Source organism: Centropristis striata, chromosome 18 (assembly GCF_030273125.1).
Source record: "Centropristis striata isolate RG_2023a ecotype Rhode Island chromosome 18, C.striata_1.0, whole genome shotgun sequence".
Classification (NCBI taxonomy): domain Eukaryota; kingdom Metazoa; phylum Chordata; class Actinopteri; order Perciformes; family Serranidae; genus Centropristis; species Centropristis striata.
Genome location: NC_081534.1, coordinates 26366317 through 26388397, shown reverse-complemented (window position 1 = coordinate 26388397; position 22081 = coordinate 26366317). Strand labels below are relative to the sequence as shown.

The window sequence follows — 22081 nt, the reverse complement described above, 5'->3', positions numbered from 1 at the left end:
AGAAAGTCTTATCACTTTAAATTGATCACGTTTTTATGTTCAATCTTGTAACTAAAACGTATAATTTGCCTCAAAATGTAGTGGAGTAGAAGTATAAAGTTACATAAAATGGTAATACTTGATTAAAGCACACACACCTCAAAATTTGTACTTTAGTACAGTACTTGAGTAAATGTACTTAGTTACAGTCCACCATTGCTTGACTCCCAAAATATTTCCCAAAAATTAAATTATAAGAAGATGTTTGAGGCAGAATAGCCGCTGTTAGTGTCTTCTTATATAACTGGATGATTTTTACTGATACATAACTGTACATATAGCATTTGAATGCTTCAGGATGTTGAGATGGAACTCTTTTTAACTAGTTTATATGCTTTCAAGTGGTTTAATCTGCATCATGCATCATATTTTAAAAGCTAATCAAGCGTTTTGTGTGTAAAATCTTGAACTTGACAGTAACTAGTTCCAACTAAAGTGGAGTAAAAGTACAATATTTCCCTCTGAAATGTAGTGAAGTTAAACAATGAAGTGTCATAACATGCAAGTGTCTATAAATGATGAACAAGTGCAGAACAGTAATAGATGTTATTCTTTGCTTAACCTTTACTTGCTGAAGGGAAATGTGTGCCAATGTTTTCAGAGCTAAGAGGAGCTTCTGGTATGAGACAAGCCGGTTGGGATACAAAAGCACATGTTGACAGAGTTTTTGTGATTACTATTCAGCTTCAAACTTGAAAAACATAAGAAGGAAAACAAGGGCAGAACAGCAACTAAAAAAATCAGCGCTAAACGTCTGCTGATATTTGCCTGATTGACAAGCTGTGTCTGGGAAGTCCAGTGTACAAACCGAGCAGTGGTGACAGCTTGACTTTAAAAAAAGACAAATTTAAAAATAATCATGACCTCAGTGGTTACTACACTGAAAGAGTCTCACTGTGGCCCAGATGTAGAATCCCACGGCTCTTTCAGAGCATTTCCATGACCTAAAAACATTCTTCTTCTTTGTTTCTTTAATACTGGAGAGAACAATTTGGTCTCGGCTCGAGCTGAGGCTAAAAACCACCAAGTAAAGTAATGAACGTGTGAAACAATTCCTCCAGAAAAGAAGAAATAAACATGAGAGGAAGGGGAGGAGGGATGACGACATAAATTCAAGTGGAAGTGAGACAGTAAAAGTGAGAGTGTTTGAGGTTGTGACTGTTCTCTCCTCTGTTTGACCCAGAGGTCGCAAGTTCACTCTTCCTCCGCTCCTGTTGACCTCTCACCTCATAAAATCCTAATCAGCCTGTTACACGGATCACAGACAGACCACACACACCAACACACACTGACTAACACGCGCACACACACACATACACACACACACGTGCACTGTAAAGGAAAGTCCACATGCCGTCACTAGTTTCTAAAACATCTGGGATGCCTGAGCGAGAAGTCTTGATAAATCACAGTCAATCAATACTTCAGACAAACTGTGAGCAGGTTTGAAGCATGTTGTGTGTTAAAAAACTGACTAAAAAACAAAAAACTAGATAGCATGCATAGTAAATATTACACCGTATAGTAGAGTACTGATAGATACACACTGAAAAATGTTTTGTATGTGTATATTTTGCATATTTTTAGTTAGTTAGTGATTGTTGGAATGGTAGAAAGACTAACCAAAAGTGGTGGAAAAGGTATTCAGATCTCTTTCAGTAAAAGTACTAACATCACACTGTGAAATTACTCCACTACAAGTAAAAGGCCTGCATTCAAACGCACTGAAGTAAAACTGCAAAAGGATCATCATCAAAATGAACTTAAAGTATCAAAAAAGAAAGTACTCGTTATGCAGAATGGTCCCACTCAGATTTTTTATATATTCCGAATATATTATTGGATTTTTATTATTGATGCATTTATGTAAGCAGCATTTTAATTTCCTTAAGATAGGGCTCATTTTTAACTACTTAATATACTGTTTTTTAAATTTAAATTTATCATGGTTTTTATGGTAAATCTTGACCTGAAAAGTAACTAAAGCTGTCAGCTTAATGTAGTGGAGTAAAAAGTACAATATTTGCCTCAAAATGTAGTGGAGTAGAAGTATAAAGGTAAATAAAATGGAAATACTCAAGTCAAGTACATGTACCTCAAAGTTGTACTTTAGTACAGTATTTGAGTAAATGTACTTTAGTTACATTCTACCACTGCTAACCAAGTTGGCTTTATGAGTTTTATTTTTTTATAAAACATACTTCATTCAAAGTTGACAAACTCTGAATGAAGTATGTTTTATAACACAGTAAAATTACTGTTTTTGTCAATGGAGTCTGGTGTTTTGGTGAGCGCGATATAGTCGCTGTTTCAAACAAAAGAAAAAGGATTTTATTCTTTAACAAAACAGTCCATCTCTGCAGTGATCCTTTACCTAATGTTGTCATATAATAACAATCTGAGGACATAGTTTAGCGATCAAAGTTGCCGCAAATAAACCTTTGCCTACATTGCTCCCCATTCTGCTGCTAACGACTGAGGCGATCTACTGGATCAATACCAAATTTGTTTTATACCTATTCATCATTATGCAAACATAAAGCCCAGATTTAAAAATACTATAGTTCTTCTTCATTGTCTTCTGTCTCGATTGCTTGATGTTGCTGTGGTTCACTTTTAGCCTCTATCTTTATCTTTTAAATCCTTTTTTTTGCTGTTGAGTCAGTTTGACACACTGGATATATCCTTCAAACACATATTAGACCCTTCTGTTTGCTACTCCCTGAATTTTTTTTTTTTTTTTTTTTACCAAGAGAGACTACAATACTTCAGGGAGAGCAGTTAGAGATGGTGTGGGCTCAATGCCCACTCTGTCAGCCTGACGGACAAGCAGTGGCTGACAACTAATGACATCATCGCTGCTGTCATCTTTATTTTTAAAATATATCATTATTTTAATCTGCATGTTTCTTTCATCCATATTAACCACTTTAAATCTTTTTGCTTCATTGCACAGCATTCCTTCGATATTTATATATTAATTAATGTGTTTATCATAATTTTTATCACATTTGGATTGTAAACATGTTGCGTTGGCTGTGTGTTGATGTTTTTGTTGACCTCAGTGGAAAGTTGCTGCATATAATGCCTTTGCAGGGATAAATGAAGTTGTATTACATGTAACTGAATTAAACTCATGTTGATATATTGTAGCTTTAGTAAATTATTCCTTCTTGCTTCTCGAAGACCAATTTTTCCTGCAGCATCTCTGGGTTTCACCTCATCTCACCCACACTCGCTCGTTGCTGTTGCTGCTACGAGGGAAACTTGATAATTTCTGTCAGCATCTGGACCGGATCATCTCATTACAAGACTTGGACCTGACTCGTGTTGCTACGTGATATCGGCCAAAAAAAAAAAACCTGCCCACTGGATGAAACTGTGTTTGTTGCCTGGCAACATCAGCTGATTGAAACACTCCATCAGGAAGCTTCGCTGCTATCAGGATGACTCACTGATGACAGACGAATCTGTATTCATCCGCTCGAGTTTCTGGTCTGAAAAAAACTGAAGGGTCAGCTTCAGAGCTGTCCTCCAAAAAACAACAGCAAGCTGCTCCTATTGCTTCTGTCAGATTATATTTATACTGCGATAAAAGTATTATTTTTCAGTGTGAATAACCCATTTTTAAATGCATATATTAAGACTTTGCATCCTGTAAAATACAGAGTCTGTTCCGCTGAATATTCTGTACTCTGAGCTGAGAGCAAGTAAGATTTCAAATTACCTACTAACCTATAAAAAGTGCAGTAATTAGGTCAGATGACAGCATTTCCGCTCCGCAGCGCCTCATTCAAAGCTTCAATTTATGTGCTACGGTGCTGAACGTTTTCTGGGTTGAACATTATGTCTGCCGCTAAACTTCAACACACTATCAGGACGTTTTTAGATGTTATATTTGCCTGTTTGGCGACTGAGAATACAATAAAAACTACTTGTTATAAACAAAACAAAAGCTTCTGAAGTGCACACAGTGCAAAAGTCAGGCATATTGAAGACGCTGTAACACACAAAGTCAAAGTACGAGCATCCATAAAGACTGACTGCCACCTTTAATCAAGTCTGTCTGATAAACTGGTGCAAAATAGAATGGACATAGAGCCAGAAGTATAGGAAGCTGAACCGTTCAAACAATAGACTGTATAAAGAATGTACAACACGCCCCCAATTCCTCCCACTGTACAAAAGTGAAGCCCGACTGATAGGGGATTTTTGAGACCGATGCCCATACTCATTTTAGAGGAGAAGATTTGTCGATGACCGATATGGTGGCCGATGTAGTAATTTTTGAGCCGGAATGAAAATAGACCTTTTTTATGTGGATTGTGCACCATGTACCCAGAGAGATACTTTCTCAAACATAAAACTTTATTAAATAATATTTAACATTGTTATACATTATACAAACAATATATTCCATTGTAAGACAATTCTATAAATGATAACAGGAAAAAAAAAGAGTTAATAGTACAGAATAATACAGTCTATTGTTTGAACTTAAGGATTTCTTTAAAATTGTATTATTTTTATTTAATTTAGGGATTTTTTTTCTTTGGAAAAATAAGAATTGTTCAAATGTTATTATTATTATTATTATTATCATTTTGTTTTTAATTGGATAAAAGAAAATAATTGTTTTGATTTGATTATTTTATTTTATTTTGGGGGTTTTTTTCACTGGAAAAAAGATAATTTATTTAATTTCTATCATTTATTTTTTGTTTTTAATGGACAAAAAAATAGGAATCTTTTAAATTGATTATTACTTTTTTGTTAATATATTGGACATTACCACCTTATAATTATTGAAGTATTGTGACAAAGACATATTCTAAAATATACTTCTCTCTCATGGAAAAACTGCAACGCCAACAATGTTTGCTAAACTCCCTCAAACATATTATATATTTTGGATTTCTTTAGTACAATATCATTATTTTTGGCCAAGTATGCACAAAAACAGATATGTCAGGGAGCAGCTGAAATCAGTTGATTTGATCAATCGTGCCAATTTGTACAACTTCAGCACAAAAATGCAGATGACATGCATACAATGCCTCACATTATACGAAACATGGAGAGGTATATTTGAGATTTTCATGGTTGAAATAGATAATAAAAAGGCATTAAAATGTAAGTGAACCATATGAAACTGCAGAAAGTGAAAGCATGCAGAAGGAAACAGGGACAGATAAAGGCAGGAGGGGGCAGAGAGACACAGAGAGGCTGTAACGTTGTGAGTTACGACTTTGAACTCTGACGAACCCCGTGGCCTGGTCAGTGTTTTCACTCTTAGCACCGCCCCCTTGACCTCCGACCCCTCACCCCACGACCTCGCCAATGAGCCATTTCTTAAAACCACGCCCCCCTTTATGAGCGTGACTGACCCTGACCTCGAGATGAACCCGACATTGCTCAACACACAAACAGACACACACAAACACACACAAACAGTGCAATTAAGAGCACAGTTAAGACCCTCTCTCACATCGTCAATAGGCACCAAGTGACGGCTCTTTCATTAGCATCGATCGCCACCGTGGGACATGTTAAAGGAAAGCAATCTATGATGCTCTCCGGGGGTCTCTTACAATGAAATGGACCAAACACCATCTGTGTGATGAATGTTTAAGGACAACTACAACATGTTTGACCTGATTTAAGCGTAATGATTCGTTGGCTTGGTGATATTTTGTGATTATTAACATATTACGAAGACACTGAAGTGCTTTTCCAGACATATTAAAAAGGTTATTCAACCAAAATGAACAGAAAAAATGCCATTTTGTAATAAAATTGATTAAAAAGGGTGCTGATGGCTAATTTTCAGGACAAACTCAAGCGATTTGGTGATGTTTTCCAGTTATTAACATGTTTAGAAATCATTTGCAGAGATTTTACAGAGAAAGGATTTGAACTTTTACCGTGACCCCACAAAAAAAAAAAAAAACACAAAAAATGCCCTCTTGTAGTAAAATTGACCAAACAGCATCTGTGTGATGAATGTTTAAGTACAACTACAACATGTTTGACCTGATATAAGCGTAATGATTTGCCTTTCTTTGTGATATTTTGTGATTATTAACATATTAGAAAAGACAAGTGCTTTTCCAGACATTTTAAAAAGGTTATTCAACCAAAACTAACTGGAAAAAACCCATTTTGTAATAAAATTGATTGAAAAGGGTGTGGCTGATGGCTGTTTTCAGGACAAAGTCAAGTGATTTGGTGATGTTTTCCAGTTATAAACATATTTAGAAATCATCTGCACGGCTTTTACAGAGAAACATTTACCCTTACCCCAAAAACAAAATCACCCAAAATGTCCTCTTGTAGTAAAATAGACTAAACAACAACTGTCTGATGGCTGTTTTCAGGACAAAATCAAGCCTCATGTCAACACTGCAGCATAATAGCTTGGTGATTTGGTTTTGTTTTCTATTTACTAACATATTTAGAAACCATTTGCAAGGCTTTTAAAATCTCACTCTTACCCTAAAACAAATAAACAGAACAAAAGCCCCAAACAAAAAAAACCTCTTACTGTAAACATGCAGCATAATAAGTTGGTGGCTTGGTGATTAACACTGTTTTTGAGTGCTTTTTTGGTGAGTAGAAGAGTGGAAAACGCTTATCAATGTTGCTCCAAAGCCTCTCTGTCATGATCAAATAAGTAAACAGACAAAAAGGGCATCTTGACATGAAATAAATTTAAAGTCACTGTTCACTTTTGGACAGCAATAAACGTTAAATGCACTTAATATTTGAAATAAAAGTGTATGTTATCTTCCTGAATCCATCAGTGAGGATGCACATACTGTTATAGATATAGTATAAGGGGCTTTATAGTCAAAGCTCTTTATACTACATTGGATGCAACTACAGTTGATGCTCCTACATCCAGAAAAGAGACAATTCCCATGAAACAACCAAGAATTCGGCCCTCATAGATCCAGAGTTATTAGTTATATTTGGGCATGTTACTCTCTCAGAGGAACCCGAAAGAGGTAGTGCAGGTGTGAGGAGATTTGCATAATAACGGTTCATTTGCATGACTCTGCTGCCAGTGGAAAAGTGGGAAACATTTTATTATCTGAGCTCCCATCTCCCCCGCAAACAAACAAACAGAAAGTAAACAAATATGACCTCTGTTCAGTCTAATCGAGATGTTTGACTGATGATATCTCGCATGTGTGCAAGCACTTGGCACAAAGCCACCAGAGTCCATTAGAAAAAACCCTGAATTTGACTCCATTTGACTTGTTAACATAAAAATAACTTCCTGGTGAAAAAACAACATACATTTCCTCACAGACTTGCACAACAAGCAACACCTGCACACATTTGCAGCTAAATCCATATTTATACACATTGTTTCTACTGTTTATATTTTTTTAAATATATTTTTAAAATATTATTTGTATATTGACTTTTTCTATCCTTCCTATTTTCTATTTATGCTGCTGTTTTTGGACAGAAAGTACTTGTTTCCTTAATATATATTTGTATTTGGTAATTTTGCACCAGTACACCACAATTCCTTGTATGTGAAAACCTAGTTGGTAATAAAAATGATTTGGATTCTGATTCTCATAAAAAGGGGGAAATGTTTTTTTTTAAATCTCTCTATACAAACAAACAACAAACAAAAATTACCCTTTTCATTATAATCAAACTCTCTTCAAATGTTTCACTGCTGGGATCTCCATGTGTTCAAGCATCCAGAGTGGATTTAAAAAGCCTGAATTTAACTCCATTTGCTAACATAAAACATAACCTCTTGGTGACAGAAACAGTTTGTAACCATGCATACATTTCCTCACACACTTGCAAACTCTGCAACATGTGCACACATCTGCACATCTTTGCTGCTAGTAGAAAAGTGGGAAATACTTTAACTGCCCATAAAAGAAAGAAAGAAAGAAAGAAACAAACAAACAACTAAACAGGAATTAAACAAAAATGGCCGTTGTCGTTATAATCAAATTCTCTTCCAGATGTTTAACTACTGAGACCTCCCATGTGTCCAAGCCACCAGAGAACATTAAACAAACTCTGAATTTAACTTCATTTGACTTGCCAAGATAAAAATAACTTCTTGATGACAGGAAAAGTTTGTAACAACGCATACATTTCCTTGCACTTGCAAACTATACAATATGTGCACAGATTGCACGTCTTTGCAGCTAGTAGAAATATCTATCACCCCATACAAACAAACAACTAAACAAAAAGTAAGCAAAGTCACCTTTTTTCGTTATAAGCAAACCCTCTTTCAGATGCTTCAGTAGTGAAATCTCACATGTGTTCAAGCACTTGGCATAAAGCCACCAGAAAGCATTTAAAAAATCCTGAATTTAAGTCCATTTGACATCAGCCAACAAAAACAATGCGCCATAACATAACTTCCTGGTGACAGATGCAGCTTTGCAACAAAGCATACATTTCCTCACACACTTGCATTCTCTGCAACACGTGCACACATGGGAAAGAAAAGAAAATCACTCACAGGCCGGACATGGCAGCTCTGCAACTGCAGCCCTTCCTCCCTGGCTCTCTTTCTCTCTGTCATTTTCTTCGTCTGTCTCTCCCTCCCTCTCTATCACCTCCTCGTCTTCCTCTCTGTGTGTCTCACTCGCCCCCAAGCCTTCTTCACCCTCTGCCTCTCTGCTGATTGGCCACAGCAGTGAAGTGTGTGATTTACTGGCTCCTCCACGTAACAGATGTTTAGGTGAACTCCAACAACACACACACACATGCACAGTGAGCGGTGGTGTAGAGTTATGTCTGGTAGCCCCGGGGGTTTAAGGGTGATGACGACAAAAACACACACATACAAATCCAGGCGAGTGTTTACATGTGTGTGGATACGGGGTGTGTACGTGCACCGAGGTCAAAGGTTAGGTAAGCCTCAGAGTTGACAAGGCAATAGGATGTGTTAGGGTCAGGACCTCACATGCACACAGGCGTGCACACACAAGAAAAGTACACATTACTGTGAAATGCAGTTACACAGCATGTCACATGAGACAGTTTAGAGTTACGGAAAGGAAAATAGAGTGGAGCTGGCTGAATGTCTGAATGCCGAATGTGTTAAAATAAAGAGGAACATGAACTCTTTTGACTTAAAATTCTCATAAAAATAATTTAAAGCTGCACTAATTTGCATTTCTGGCCACTAGAGGGCAGAAAAACTAAAAAAACTAAGTTGACAAACAAACAAAAACTCTTTATTCTATTTCATGATCACTAAATGGTCCATCTGAAGGACGTATGTTGAATAGTTATGCTTTGTTTTGGAATTAACCAACTCTCAAAAAAACTGACAACTGATTCAACTTTCTTCAGGAGATAGTTTTAGTCTTGTCTGTTTATTAATTACAAAGCCTGTTGTCAGTCAATTGAAAGAAAATTATTTTGCAACTATTTTAATATTTGATTCAAGCACTTTTCAAGCAAAAGTGTCAAACACATTTCTGCACAGACTCTGAAATATGAGAATTTGCTGCGGTTTTTCTTTGTGGTATGCAACAGTTTAGGAAATATTTTTGGGGGGTTTTGGACTAAACAACAACAAAAACAGAAACCTAAATGTGTCATCTAAGCTCTGGGAAATAATCATAAAAGTGTTTTATGCTGTATAAAAGATATAGGATTAGCCCACGTGCTGTCACACTTTAGTTTGTAGACTTTCGAAGCCTTCAGTCTGGTATTTTGGCTGTCACCATCTTGGTTTTTGGACCCAGAAGTGACCATATTTGGAAGAGAGTGGATCTAACTGAAAATCTAAGGACACAATGCAAGTGTGAAGTCGCTGCCAACAAAAGTAGCTTCATTCAATGAAAAACAAGGTCAAAACTATTTAAATGACAGCTTTCCCACCTTGCTGTATTGTCTATTTTACTCCAAATGCAACACTTATTTAAAAAAATGAACATCATGCTGTATTGAAAAAGGCTTGACCCTACTGATTGAGACCACAAACTCATTAGGAAAATATTTACTGGTAATAAATCAAGGGAGAAGTAGAGCAATTTCTCATATACAATTAGGGTTCTACTTGCAACCAGTGGAGTCGCCCCCTGCTGGCCATTAGAAAGAATGCCGGTTTAAGGCACTTGCTTCACATTTCAGACCCAGCATGCTGCATTGACTTTTAAAAAAATTGTTTTTCTGTCATTAAAAACAATCAAACCATTAACAAATTGATCAATAATGACAACAAATGTTGGTTGCATCCATAAGGTGGAAAAGAAGAAAAGGAAAAAGAAAAGAAAGAAAAGAAAAGAAACTGTTATCTGATGGAAACAAGGATGCATTCTGGTTGGAAACTGAAACTGTTTTTGTTATAAAGTAAGGGTGCCTTTTGTTTGTCATTCCTTCGTTCATCACCAATCAGATGTTACAGAACGTTTCAGAGATTATGAGTCTGACTTACACTGCGGCGCTGCACATCCACCCGAGTGGTTAGAGGTGAAAACAAGGTTGCAGCTGAGTGTGTGCACGGCGTGTGACTCGCTAAATTAAATCACCACAAAATGAGGTTCAGAAAAAATACAGCCTCTAATATATACAGCACACCATACCCTCAGTGCTCAGTATTTATTTTCTTGGCTGTAACTTTAGACGATGAAGTGAGAAGATGCCAGATTTTTTTTTTCATCCCAAAATTGGAAAAGACTTTGGAGAGTTTACCAGGTTTCCTTCAGACAGCAGCGAGATGGGATGTTGATGGGAGTGTTAACAGCTGGCTGCAATTCAACTGACACACACACACACACACACACACACACAGAGGCAGAAACCTGGAACTGGTTAACCTCTGTCTCCATCACTCGCTCTTTTTGTCTAACACACACACACACACACACACACACACACACACACACACACACACACACACGTTCACACACTTCTCAGTTTTTCTTTCTCTTCTTTCACTCTCTCACTTTGTCAATATCTGTCTCTTTCCTGGCATCTCAGTTAACTCTCTTAGCATCATTTTTCTCTTCTCTACCTTTATTTTCTCTCTCTACATTCTCCTATCCTTGACTTTTTATCTCAAATTCTTACATTCTTTCTTTCTCTTTCCTCTTCTGAAGCATTTCTGCTTTTTTATCCTCATTCAGTCATTCTCAATTCATTAGTCTTCCTTTGTTTAACTTTCTCAGTTAAATACTTAAATGAGTCAGTGATCACACACATAAAATATAATGCACTGTTAAAGATTAAACCAGTGGTAACCTTTCTTTATTCTTACAAAAAGTGTCAAGTTAGAGCCTCTCTAAACTTCTGAGATGCTTTAATTTAAACTACTTTTTGAAACCAAGAGACGGGGAAAGAGGAAAGAGCAAAAAATAAATGCAAGTTTGTGAAGCTTTTCCTTCTTCTTTACCCTGTTAATGATCTCATGACCTCTCTGATTTATCTTGTGACCCTTTGAGGGGGTTCGAACCTCCTGCTGTAGACCACAGGACTGAAATATAACTGTATAATAAAGCACTAAGCTCCACTTCAACCAGCTACAACAGTGTCACTTATGCTTGAGAGCAGGTGATGAGTCAGTATGTGAGAAGATAGTGTTGACAGGAAGTCACACATTCTCCACCTCTCTCTCTCTCTCTCTCTCTCTCTCTCTCTCTCTCTCTCTCTCTCTCTCTTTCTCTCCCTTGCTCCATCTGCCACATGCAACAGTCTAAACACAAGCTGGTATCAGTTTGCCAACTACAATTTGGGTGTGTTTACATACGTTTCAATCATGCACAGTGGAAGAAGAAGTATTCAGATCCTTTATAAAAGTGCAAGTACCAATTGCTCACTGTGAAGATAATAAGAAACAGTGTTTATTACAGCCAAACTAGAGGGCGCTGTTTCATCAAGTTGATATCAAACATTTGGCTTTTATATCTTGCCATTTTGTGGAAAAATATTGAGTTGAGGGTTTGAGAGTTGAGTGTTGAGGATCTGAGTATTTTTTCCATCTTTTTTCGTGTGTTATTTTTGTAATGAAAGTTTGTTGGCCATCGTTCATTTTGAAACCAAACTCTTATCTAAAAGAGGAAGGTAGCGGCTTTAATTTTGTGCCTACTTTTCGGTTTCTAACTAAAGACATGGCCTAGATAGAATCTAACCTTTGTCAAGAGTTCATGTGTGGATCATTGGTTTTCACATCCAAAAATTTGCTTTAACTTTGATAAAAGCTTATAATAGCACTAATAATAATAATACATTCAATATATAGCGCTTTTCTACAACTTTAAACACGCTTAGCAGCAACAACAAAACAAAAAAGAGCAGTATATACAAGTAAATATTCCATAAGAAGGGAGAAGAAGAACATAGGTTGTCAATGGTTATGAGCTAGATTTCTTTCTTCACTGTAAATTCCTTAATTTTACTTTTATGACAGGATAATTCAAATAAATAATCATGGTTTAAATGCATTCAAGGGTGTGAGTTTTATAGAGACAGTGGTTCTGTCATTTTAAAACTTAGTCAGTGAATTTTTTGCGCTGAAAAATCCCCCAAAAAGGTAACAAATGTTTATTAAAATCATGTTTTTTTTCCTTATTGAAACCTCACTAACACAGGACAACTTGTCAGAGTGTCTTTCATAGTTAATAACTTTCTGTCAAAATCAGTTCTAAGAATGAAAGGGATATAATAACCAATCCAACCCAAGACCCTAAGCTTTACTCTAATGCAGGAATGTCTTTTGTAAGATGTGTAAAAATATGTGTAAAACTGTGACAATCAATCTCCACTTAAAGTCCTTCATTCAAAACCTTACTTAAGATAAAGTATGTAAGTATTATCAGTAAAAATGTCCCTAAAGTATTAGTAAAATGTTCTCTGTCATGAAAGATTTATATTTTTTTAAATCATCTTCATTACTCATCCGAGTCTCAGAGCTGATGGGTATGTAAATCCTCACGCTCTGACTATAACAAAACAAAACTGCTCTGGTTTTTGTCCATCAAACACAGACTGCAGCAGAACAAGTTCAAACAAGAGGAAACTGCAGCCACACGTGCTCATCTGGTCTTTCAGCATCTCTTTCTCACACACACTCATGCTTTACTTCACACACTCCTACATCCCTGTGTGTCTCAGCCAGCAACGTCTGTCAATCAACCTGAATGACTTTCTCTCTGGTTCTCTCATGACCGCAAACACACATCCTGTCTCTCTCTGTCAGTCTGTCTTTCATTTTTTACATTTTCCTCACACACGCACACGCACACACACACACACACACACACACACACACACACACACACACACGCACACACACACACACACACACACACACACACATTCATGCATCTACAGACATGTACTCACACACACACTCGCTCTCTGGGTTACAACACAGCTGCACAGTATTTTCTCAAGTGTGTTGTTCTCTATATACTTTACACTATAGACATGGAAGTTAACTATATCTATATTTTATACATGCATGCAAGTGATAAGGTTTTTTTCTAATGATCATAGAATTATGTAACTATTAATTTGCATTAAAAAACTGTAACAACACTGATATTTTCACTATTCAAGGTGTAATGCTAATGTACATGGAAGTGCTGTTTATGGACAACTGTAGGGATGAAAGAAAATAACAATACACTTAAGTAGCACAATATTAAGTTTTATGATAGTGTATTGATTTTTAATCAATAGTTTATATGCAAGTGTTTAAGTAGACAGATTGCACAAAAAAGGTGTCATGATGTTGAATTTTACAGGGACTGAAAAAAATTAAAATGCATTTTCCACTGTTTTGCTTGCATAAAAAGTGAACTTTTTATTCAGATTTTATGCATATGGTATATATACATATATGCACTTTATACAGCTAAAAAATAAATTGCTTCGTCTACAGTTTTATATTGCAATATATTGAATCGTAACCCCATTATTATTATACGTATCTATCAGCCCTAGCCACCTGATGAATTTAAACTCAATATTCACTCTCCTTTTAGCTCCGTTTTGGTCCCCACCAACCTAAAGGAAATATTTGTCTCTTAAGCTGCTAAATGCAGACTTCTATAATACTGTTTATATGCTGATTATAAATGGCAGAGTTGTGCGCCTCAAGGAATTGAGGGACGGCATTATCTCTTTTCTTTTCTAGTAGGATTGTCCACTGTGTCCTATGCTAAATAAAATAAGATAGGGAACACTGAATCCAATTTCCTTTTATTGATTTCTACCAGCTCTTATCACTTAGATATTTCTTGGTCTTTTCACTCAGTAAGGAACCTTCCTAAGCAAAAAAAGGACTATTCAACCACAGCCATTAGTTTAATCAGAGTCCTTATAAAATATCAGAAATATTACAGTAGACAGGATCACAATGGCCTCAATGGTCATTACAGCCTACTGACAGCAAGGTTGGAAAGCACTGTTTTATATTTCATATGTCAAAGTGCTGAAATGCACCACTGGTGAACTGAAGGGCAATGGATGTCAAAATCAATCAAAGTTGAATTGTTTTAAAAAGACAAATGGTTCCTGACAGGGAAAAGCACCACTTTCCTGTCCAATGTCACTTCACTGTGTTGAGTGTCGAGCAAAAGTCAATGAGATTAAAAGAACACACACTCGTCTTTTACCAGCCAACTGTCTCTAATTGTGTCTGCTTTGAAGGGGAAGTCCCTCTAAGTGTGAACAAACAAACAAACTCTACAGAAAGGAAGTCTGAAAAACAAAAGAGTTTGATGAAGACTGAAAAATATATAAATATCGTCTGTCAGGAGCAGCTTGTTTTTTTGGCAAAGCATGGCAAACTTAATTTATCATATACGCTGAAGAGGCTTTAAACAAATAAATATGCAACTGCAACGGCTAAATGAACCAGAATAAACTCCTAATTAGTCTTTCAAGAACAATAAAGTACTCTAGTGTCATGTCAGATCTTCAGTTACATGTTATGTAAGCTTTTTATTTCCCGTAAAGAGTTTCTGCAAGCTTAAGACTTCTTTGATAGTATAAAGAATGCAACTTATTTCATGTATGAACAAGCATTATAGATGTTCTCCAGTACTTCCCAGCAGTTAATCACAATTATTCTTAATAATATAACTGATTAAATTGACCTGAAATGGATCCTGATGATCAGTATGAAATTGATGGATGGATTCACCAATTAAAACATAATGTATTTAAGTTAAGTTTCTGCTAAAATTGACACTTAAGTGTCTAATGAGACAGTGAGTTGAAAAAAAATCCCACTTTTAGTTTATGGGTACATAAGAGAAACTATTAAAGACTTTTGTCAATTAAATGTTAGACTTTTTAATACTTTTAAAACCATTTTTGAACAAACTAAGACATATTAAGACCTGCAGATATCCTGACAGTGTTTCATATACCTTCAAACTTAGTTTAGTCTGTATCTGTAATACAAAAACATTTTCTCTGTCAGGTAGATGTAGTACTACAATGTTTTCCTCTGAAGTAGAAGTACACAGTATAAGTAGATAGATGAGCTGCATATATTTAAGTATTTGGGGTTAGAATAGTGAAATAATTCTATATTTTTCACATCTAAACACTACAATAAATCTATAGGTGTTTGGTGCCTGAGGCAGATGTCTTCCTTCCATAATGGTGAAGTCTTTCCCTGATGTTTTTCACCTGTGTTTTTGACTGTGATTGCTGCAACATAGGTGTGTGGTGCAACTATGTCACAGCAGTTGTATCGCTCAGGATAGAAGTGCACTATTGAGTCTAAAGTAGTTTGGAAAAGTGGTTCTAGACAAAGCTGCAAGCTTCAATAGGCATGGCATGTTTTGAATGAGCACTGCACTAGTTTTTTAAATAGTAGAAATAATCTTCAGTAGTTAATCTTTATGACTGCTCTCTTACTTTTTATTTGAGTAAAATTAACATTCAACAAAAAAAAAAAACAGCATATATGGAGCGCCCTAATACATGAAATTTAACTGCTGATCCTAACATTTTTAAGCAATATCGATATAACACTAAGCACAATGCACTTATATATGCACTGTTGTAAAGGTCGATTTCTCATTACTACACAGAGCAAAAAAAAACACTTCTACTGTATTTTGGTTGCTTTACAACACAAAGCCCCCATCTACAGATCATATTCATTAGCTATATATGCAGAAATAGTTATTCCAAAATAAAATGTGTTTATGTGGAAAATCTTCGCATTTCATTCTGATTGAGGTGTTGCCTTGAGACGATTTATTCTGATAGGGCTCCAAAGAAAATAAAAGCCTCTGTGTTATAAAATTCACACAGACAGAGACCTGTTTCTCTCCCACCTCCATCTTCCAGCGGCTGAGCCATTCTTCTCTCTGTCTCCTGCTGATGTAGTACGGATCTCCAGCCTGGAAAGTCACTCTGGGGACTGGCCTCCTCCGCAGCCTGCCAGTCTCACCCTGCACACACAAAAACACACAGAAAAAAGAGCTTGTTATATGCTTTCTCTCAAATCTGCATGTACTATGAGAGGGTAGCTCTTCATTTTTGCATGTAAAAAAAAGAAAAAAAGATTAGAAGTAGGCTGGTAACTGGTTTTCTCACCTCTCTGGGGGAGTCGCAGTTTCTGTCGTCTGGCTCGTCTGCAGGAGAAGAAAAGTTACAGGAAATGGCCCATTTGTACAGATTTAACAAGAGGTTTAATGGGGAAGTAAAGTCATGGTTTCAATCACTTTGCCCCGGCATCCATATTTAAAGTCGAAATGCCCTCAAACAGTGCAATCTGGAAGTTATTTGACTATTAAAAAAAGTCCTCTTGAAGACATTATCTTTTATAAATTAGACACAACATGACTGTAACTTTTCACATCCTGAAAGCATCTAAAATGTCAGTGACTTAGCTGTTTTTTTAGACATTTTAATGATGAGCAAAGTCATATTATATTAAGAATTATATGACTTTGTATTAAATCTATACCCTTATTCTTCTCGGTTTGCTCTAGTTTCCGACGCCCGCGCTTCTTGCGAGGGGAAGGGGAGGGCTCCGGCTCCTCGGGCGGGGTTGGGGGTGCGTTTGCACAGGGGTCAGAGGTCGCCATCTCCTGGGAAACAGACGGAGCACAGTCTAGGTCTGAGAAAACTGCTGCTGGCCCTCGTCTGGACTCATCAAAGGGCTCCGCAGACATAATAACCATACGTAGACATGTACAGCCCTTATACACACACACACACACACACACACACACACACACATAAAACTCATGCATACACACACAATCAAAGAGCTACTGCAATATAAGCACATACCTATTAGTCTGCCCTTGTTAGTACAATGCAGAGCAGGTACACCCAGCAGAGTGAGTCTGCACTGGATCAGTATAATAAACACCCGCAGCGCCCATTAACACACACACAAACACACGCACACACTCATGGGATGAGATGGGGAGTGCTATTGATGTCGTTAACAGTGCTAATGATTAATGAGCACATGTGGGAGGAATTCTTTGGGCTAAATTATTAACATTTAATGTAAAATAATAGAGAAAAAAAACCCTCGGCAAATCAAATAGGCTCGTATGGCTTTAAAGCTTCATAACTTTCACACAGAAGTTTTGCAATTATACTGCCGAATATCTAGATGACAGTATGCGGTTTGTTTAATTATGCACTCCAGCAATCTCCTGTGTATACTCCTATCTCTAATTCAATGGTTTATCCATTAGCTCACCAGCGTTAATGATGCTAAACTCTGATCGTGTGTCTGCTCTGAAAGGCCAGCAGGGTTTTTATGTGTGTGTGTCGCTGACAGGCCAACGGATTTTATAGATGGGTAGTTAGAAAGTGGAGCGCGGGGGTGAATGTCAAGCTCAAAGGCTGCGCTAACGCTAGCTAGCGCTAACAAGCCCACAAAGGCTGTAATGAGCAGGTGAGAAGGCCCGTAAAAAGACAGAGAACACAAAAGGTGACTAAAAGGGCCTTGGGACAAACTTAACTACACCAGCACACACTTTTAACACCGGCTACCTAAACAGGAAGTTTTTGATACATAGGTGGATTTTTTAAGTGTCTAAACATCCCACCTTCAGACAAAAATGTAAATTTTGCTTTAATGTTTGAATGCCCTTCTGCTAAATATTAGCAAATAGCATTTCTTAGGCCTCTGCATCAACCCAGTTTGAAAATTAATTGTATTTTTCTGTTTAAGTGTAAAGATATTTCCTTCCTTGACATTTTCTAGGCTTTTTTGTAAATTTTATTAGACTAAAAAAAGTTAAGAGTGTTAGCCAAGTTGCTGCTTACACCTAATGCATCTTGGTACATGTAGGCACAGCTCTATGGTAAGGAGAAATTAACGTTCTTTGTCAGTAAAGTACACACTTTATTATGTCAATGGGCTTATGCTTCCTTCAAAACTGATTGGAGAGCCACATAGAAAGTGGTGATTTTCCCCCTTTAATCTTTTATCTCTTTGATAATCCAACGGTGCCTTACATAAAAGCAAGATTACTATTTCTCGATCAACTCTGATTAAAAGTATGTAAAAAAAAAAAAAGTATAAATGTTCAAATTAACAGTTGAATGTGTGAAGAGCGACATGTTGACTTGACAGGAAAGATATAATATTTTCTGTTCATAGCATTTCACCTATATGTCTTAATACATTGCAGGAAAACATAAAATTCACAACACATTCAAACTAATTAAATCAACTTAATTCATCAACTTGCTATGTAAAAATCAACCAGCAGCTTTGAAAAACATTAATTGCGGACACTTACTGCAGTAAATTAGCTGACATGAACTCACAAAATAATCAAAATAATGGTATGAATTAGCCACAGTGAAGTTTCTTTAACATTAAATTAAAAAAGGGTGCACCGGTACCAGTGTCTATATGGTGCACATGCAGTACCACCACATGCCCTCGATGTGAACACATGGCCTTAACAATTAACGTTTTAACCCGAGAATGTCATTAAAGCTGCATTAAGCAATGTTTTATCATTTACAGTAGGAAACTCTGATACTACTTCAGCTCCTACAGCCAACTTTTTAAGCAAACAACTGACTACTTACACATTCAGCAGAAACAGAGGAATCTGGACTTGCAGTCATCTTTTTGGATGTCGAATGTAAATTCAATTCAGCTCCTGAGAAAAATATCTGGATGTCTTTGGATTGCTATATGTTCGACGTTCTTCAGCCACTTCGCCTCTCCGCCATTTTGCGCCAACAGGAAGTGTACAGCCGGCTTTTGTGAGCCGGGTGTACACTTCCTTTTGTGAGAGCAGGTGTGTTTATTGGGTTTCATTACGGCCGGTGAACCAAAACTATGGCACTACAGTGCTGATTCATAAGAGAAGAGAGTCATTTGAGTCAGTGTGACTATAAGAGACATTGCTTAATGCAGCTTCAAAGATGTATTGAGAGAATTCAAAGATAAAGACACAGCAAATTTGACAGCAGTCACAATTCACACACAAACAGACAGAAACCTCCTGCATGTACACTGCTGGTTTATGTTGTCTTTCACCTTTTTCACACAACTCTTGCACTTCCTTTTTCTCTCAGAATCTTAGCCTTGATCTTGACTGACAGACAGCGTGGAAAGTACCTGACTTCACTGACTCTAAACTGAGCTGTGTGCACAAGACTACAGAAGCCCATTTTAGCCAATACAAGGAAATAAAAAGATGGAAACTTAGCCTTGTGATGAAGAAAGCAGACCCTGTAAGTCATTATAATAAGATACTTTTTAAGAAATAATGAGTTTGTATCTGAGAATAAAAATAAACTTATGACTAAGTATCAGAAAGTAATGAGAAACTTTCTCTGAAGATACAAACTCATTATTTTGTGATACTAATTCATTACATACATAATATTTTTCACTATTTTATGATACTAATGGGGTTGAGACAGAGTAAAGTTCAAACCAGTTCAATATTAAGCCAAAGACCAGTTCGACACCTGTATACTGTAATTCACCTGTAGGCCCTTGACTCTGCCGCTCTCGAGTGGAACATAATGAGACTGAGAGAGCCGATGAATCAGTTAGCGACTCAGTATTGCACCTCTAAGCAAAGTTTGCCAACAGCCAATAAACAAAAGAAGAAGAAGCATAGCGTGTTGCTCACCTATTTTGTCGCCTTCAAATCCAAAATCTTCTTAGAATCATACTGATTCAGTTTTGGTTTTCTTTGAGACTAACTCTGCCACGTCTTGTCTCCTTAAAAACTGCTAGCTTTCTAGTAAACAAACACAACGTATTTTGTGCATATCGTCCCCTGTCCCACCTCTACTCAGTTCTGATCTCCTTTTGATCTCCTAAATTGACTAGTGGCTCCGTTAGTCTGTTTTTAAATACAATTTGTTAATCATATTGCACTGTGCCTACATCTTCTGACATAATACCAGAGAACGTCTCTCTCCCTCTCTCTTTCCATTTCTCTGCAGAGCATGTGTGATAAAGTGAGGGAACATAGTTTATCAATCATGGATGCTGTTGTACTCATGGACGGATAAAAAAGAAAGAAAGAATAAATTGTAAATTGTTGCCAGATATACTTTGGAAGCTGCTAATATACCAATGTGGCCCGTCCAAGTACAGTTCTACTGTATACGTGGGAATTAATGAAGTATAAGTTTTGGCACAGGTTGCTGATGTCGGCCATTTTTTATTTTTGCCAGAAGGTATCAAGTTAAATCAACCCGACTCTAGATACTAGGTCATTATTTTGGGGAAATTGCTCATCATTTTTGCAAAACTAAGTTATTATATTGAGGTACTAAGTCGTTATTTCAATTATTTTAGGGTAATAAGTCATTATATTTTGAAAGAAATTAATTTGCGATACTGGGTTGTTATTACGAGAAACAGTCATAAGTAGAAGTAATTATTTCAAGAAAGCTTGTCTTTATTTACAACATTCCTCATCATTTTGCAGTTCGAATTTATGATTTTGAGACACAGAAAAGTCTCTCATTACATGACTTTAAGGATCTTTCTTTTAATCACATCGGCGCAAATGTGCTTCCATACAATAAAGCGATCCAACCAAGGGCGGTTTCTAGGTTGGATAAAACTCTGATGACACACAAGGGGAGGCTTAAGAGGGAACAGGATGTAGCAAACAATAAAACAGTACTGCTCCAAAAATAATAAAATAAGCACTCACACTCACCTCCTATAGCAAATAAATGCATGATAGGCTAAAATGTATTGTAGCCGTGTTATGGTTCACATTACAGGAGCCGTGAATCTTGTCCAGATTATGTTTTGTGACATTTTGTCTTGACTGAACATGTCCAGGCATGTCTACATGTCTGCTTTACATCAACATCAGTCATAAAAAAACCACAACAGCCTCTAGAGGAATAGTAATGTTAACTTCTGCAACTGCACTTCATCTCAAAGCTCAAGTCTTCTTAACTGTTTTTAATTATATTTTCTTTGCTTGCTTCAGTTTTGCTAGCTAACACTTGCTGTTACTAGAGACAGCTGCTGTGGCCATGTGGTCAAAGTAGCTATCCCTCGTTGCTAGATTAACTGAGGTTTCAAGCTACCAAATAATACATTTATCTCTGAAAAACAAATGCAGACAAAGCCGGCAACCTTACCTAAGTTCCTTAAGAATTTACCTAAATATTGCTGTCTTTCTTGATCTCTTTGATGCTTTCATACCATTTCCCTGTTGAGTTATAGAGAAGACTTTTGATTATATTCAAAGCGTAAAAAGGGGAAGTGGGACAGATGTTGCAATTCTATGAACTCAACTCATCTCAGCTGCACTCAGTTGCTCAGCTTTATTAGGCACACCATGCTAAAAATGCTGCTGTCTAATGCAAGAGTCTTGCAATAAATCCTTCCTCCATGAAAGTTATAATGTTCAGTTTTTGTTTAAACTGTTTGTAGAGGCTGTTAAATCACCTGTTTGATCGTTTTGGAGGATGTAGTTTGTGATGTGTAGGGCGTAATATAGTACATTTTCATGAAATATCCTCAAATTATTTTATTAATTTGTCTGTCTTGCCTGCAACCTTAGGATCACTTCATATATGTTGAGCGGTTTTCTATGAT

At 36.7% G+C, this 22081-nt stretch overlaps 1 protein-coding gene across 4 annotated transcripts in view; it reads right to left on the bottom strand.

Annotated features, from left to right (window-relative positions):
- The window catches only part of LOC131991363 (DNA (cytosine-5)-methyltransferase 3A-like), a 68974-nt gene that overhangs the window by 26257 nt on the left and 20636 nt on the right, over positions 1-22081 (bottom strand). For 3 of the 4 annotated variants that reach the window (XM_059356750.1, XM_059356751.1, XM_059356752.1), the window contains exons 4-6: positions 16976-17099; positions 16603-16640; positions 16341-16457 (exon numbers count right to left, since the gene is read on the bottom strand). The exons of the other annotated variant lie outside the window; for it this stretch is intronic. In XM_059356750.1, coding sequence (XP_059212733.1) covers positions 16341-16457; positions 16603-16640; positions 16976-17099 — 279 coding nt within the window. The remainder of the gene's footprint in view (positions 1-16340; positions 16458-16602; positions 16641-16975; positions 17100-22081) is intronic. 4 annotated transcript variants of the gene reach the window in all.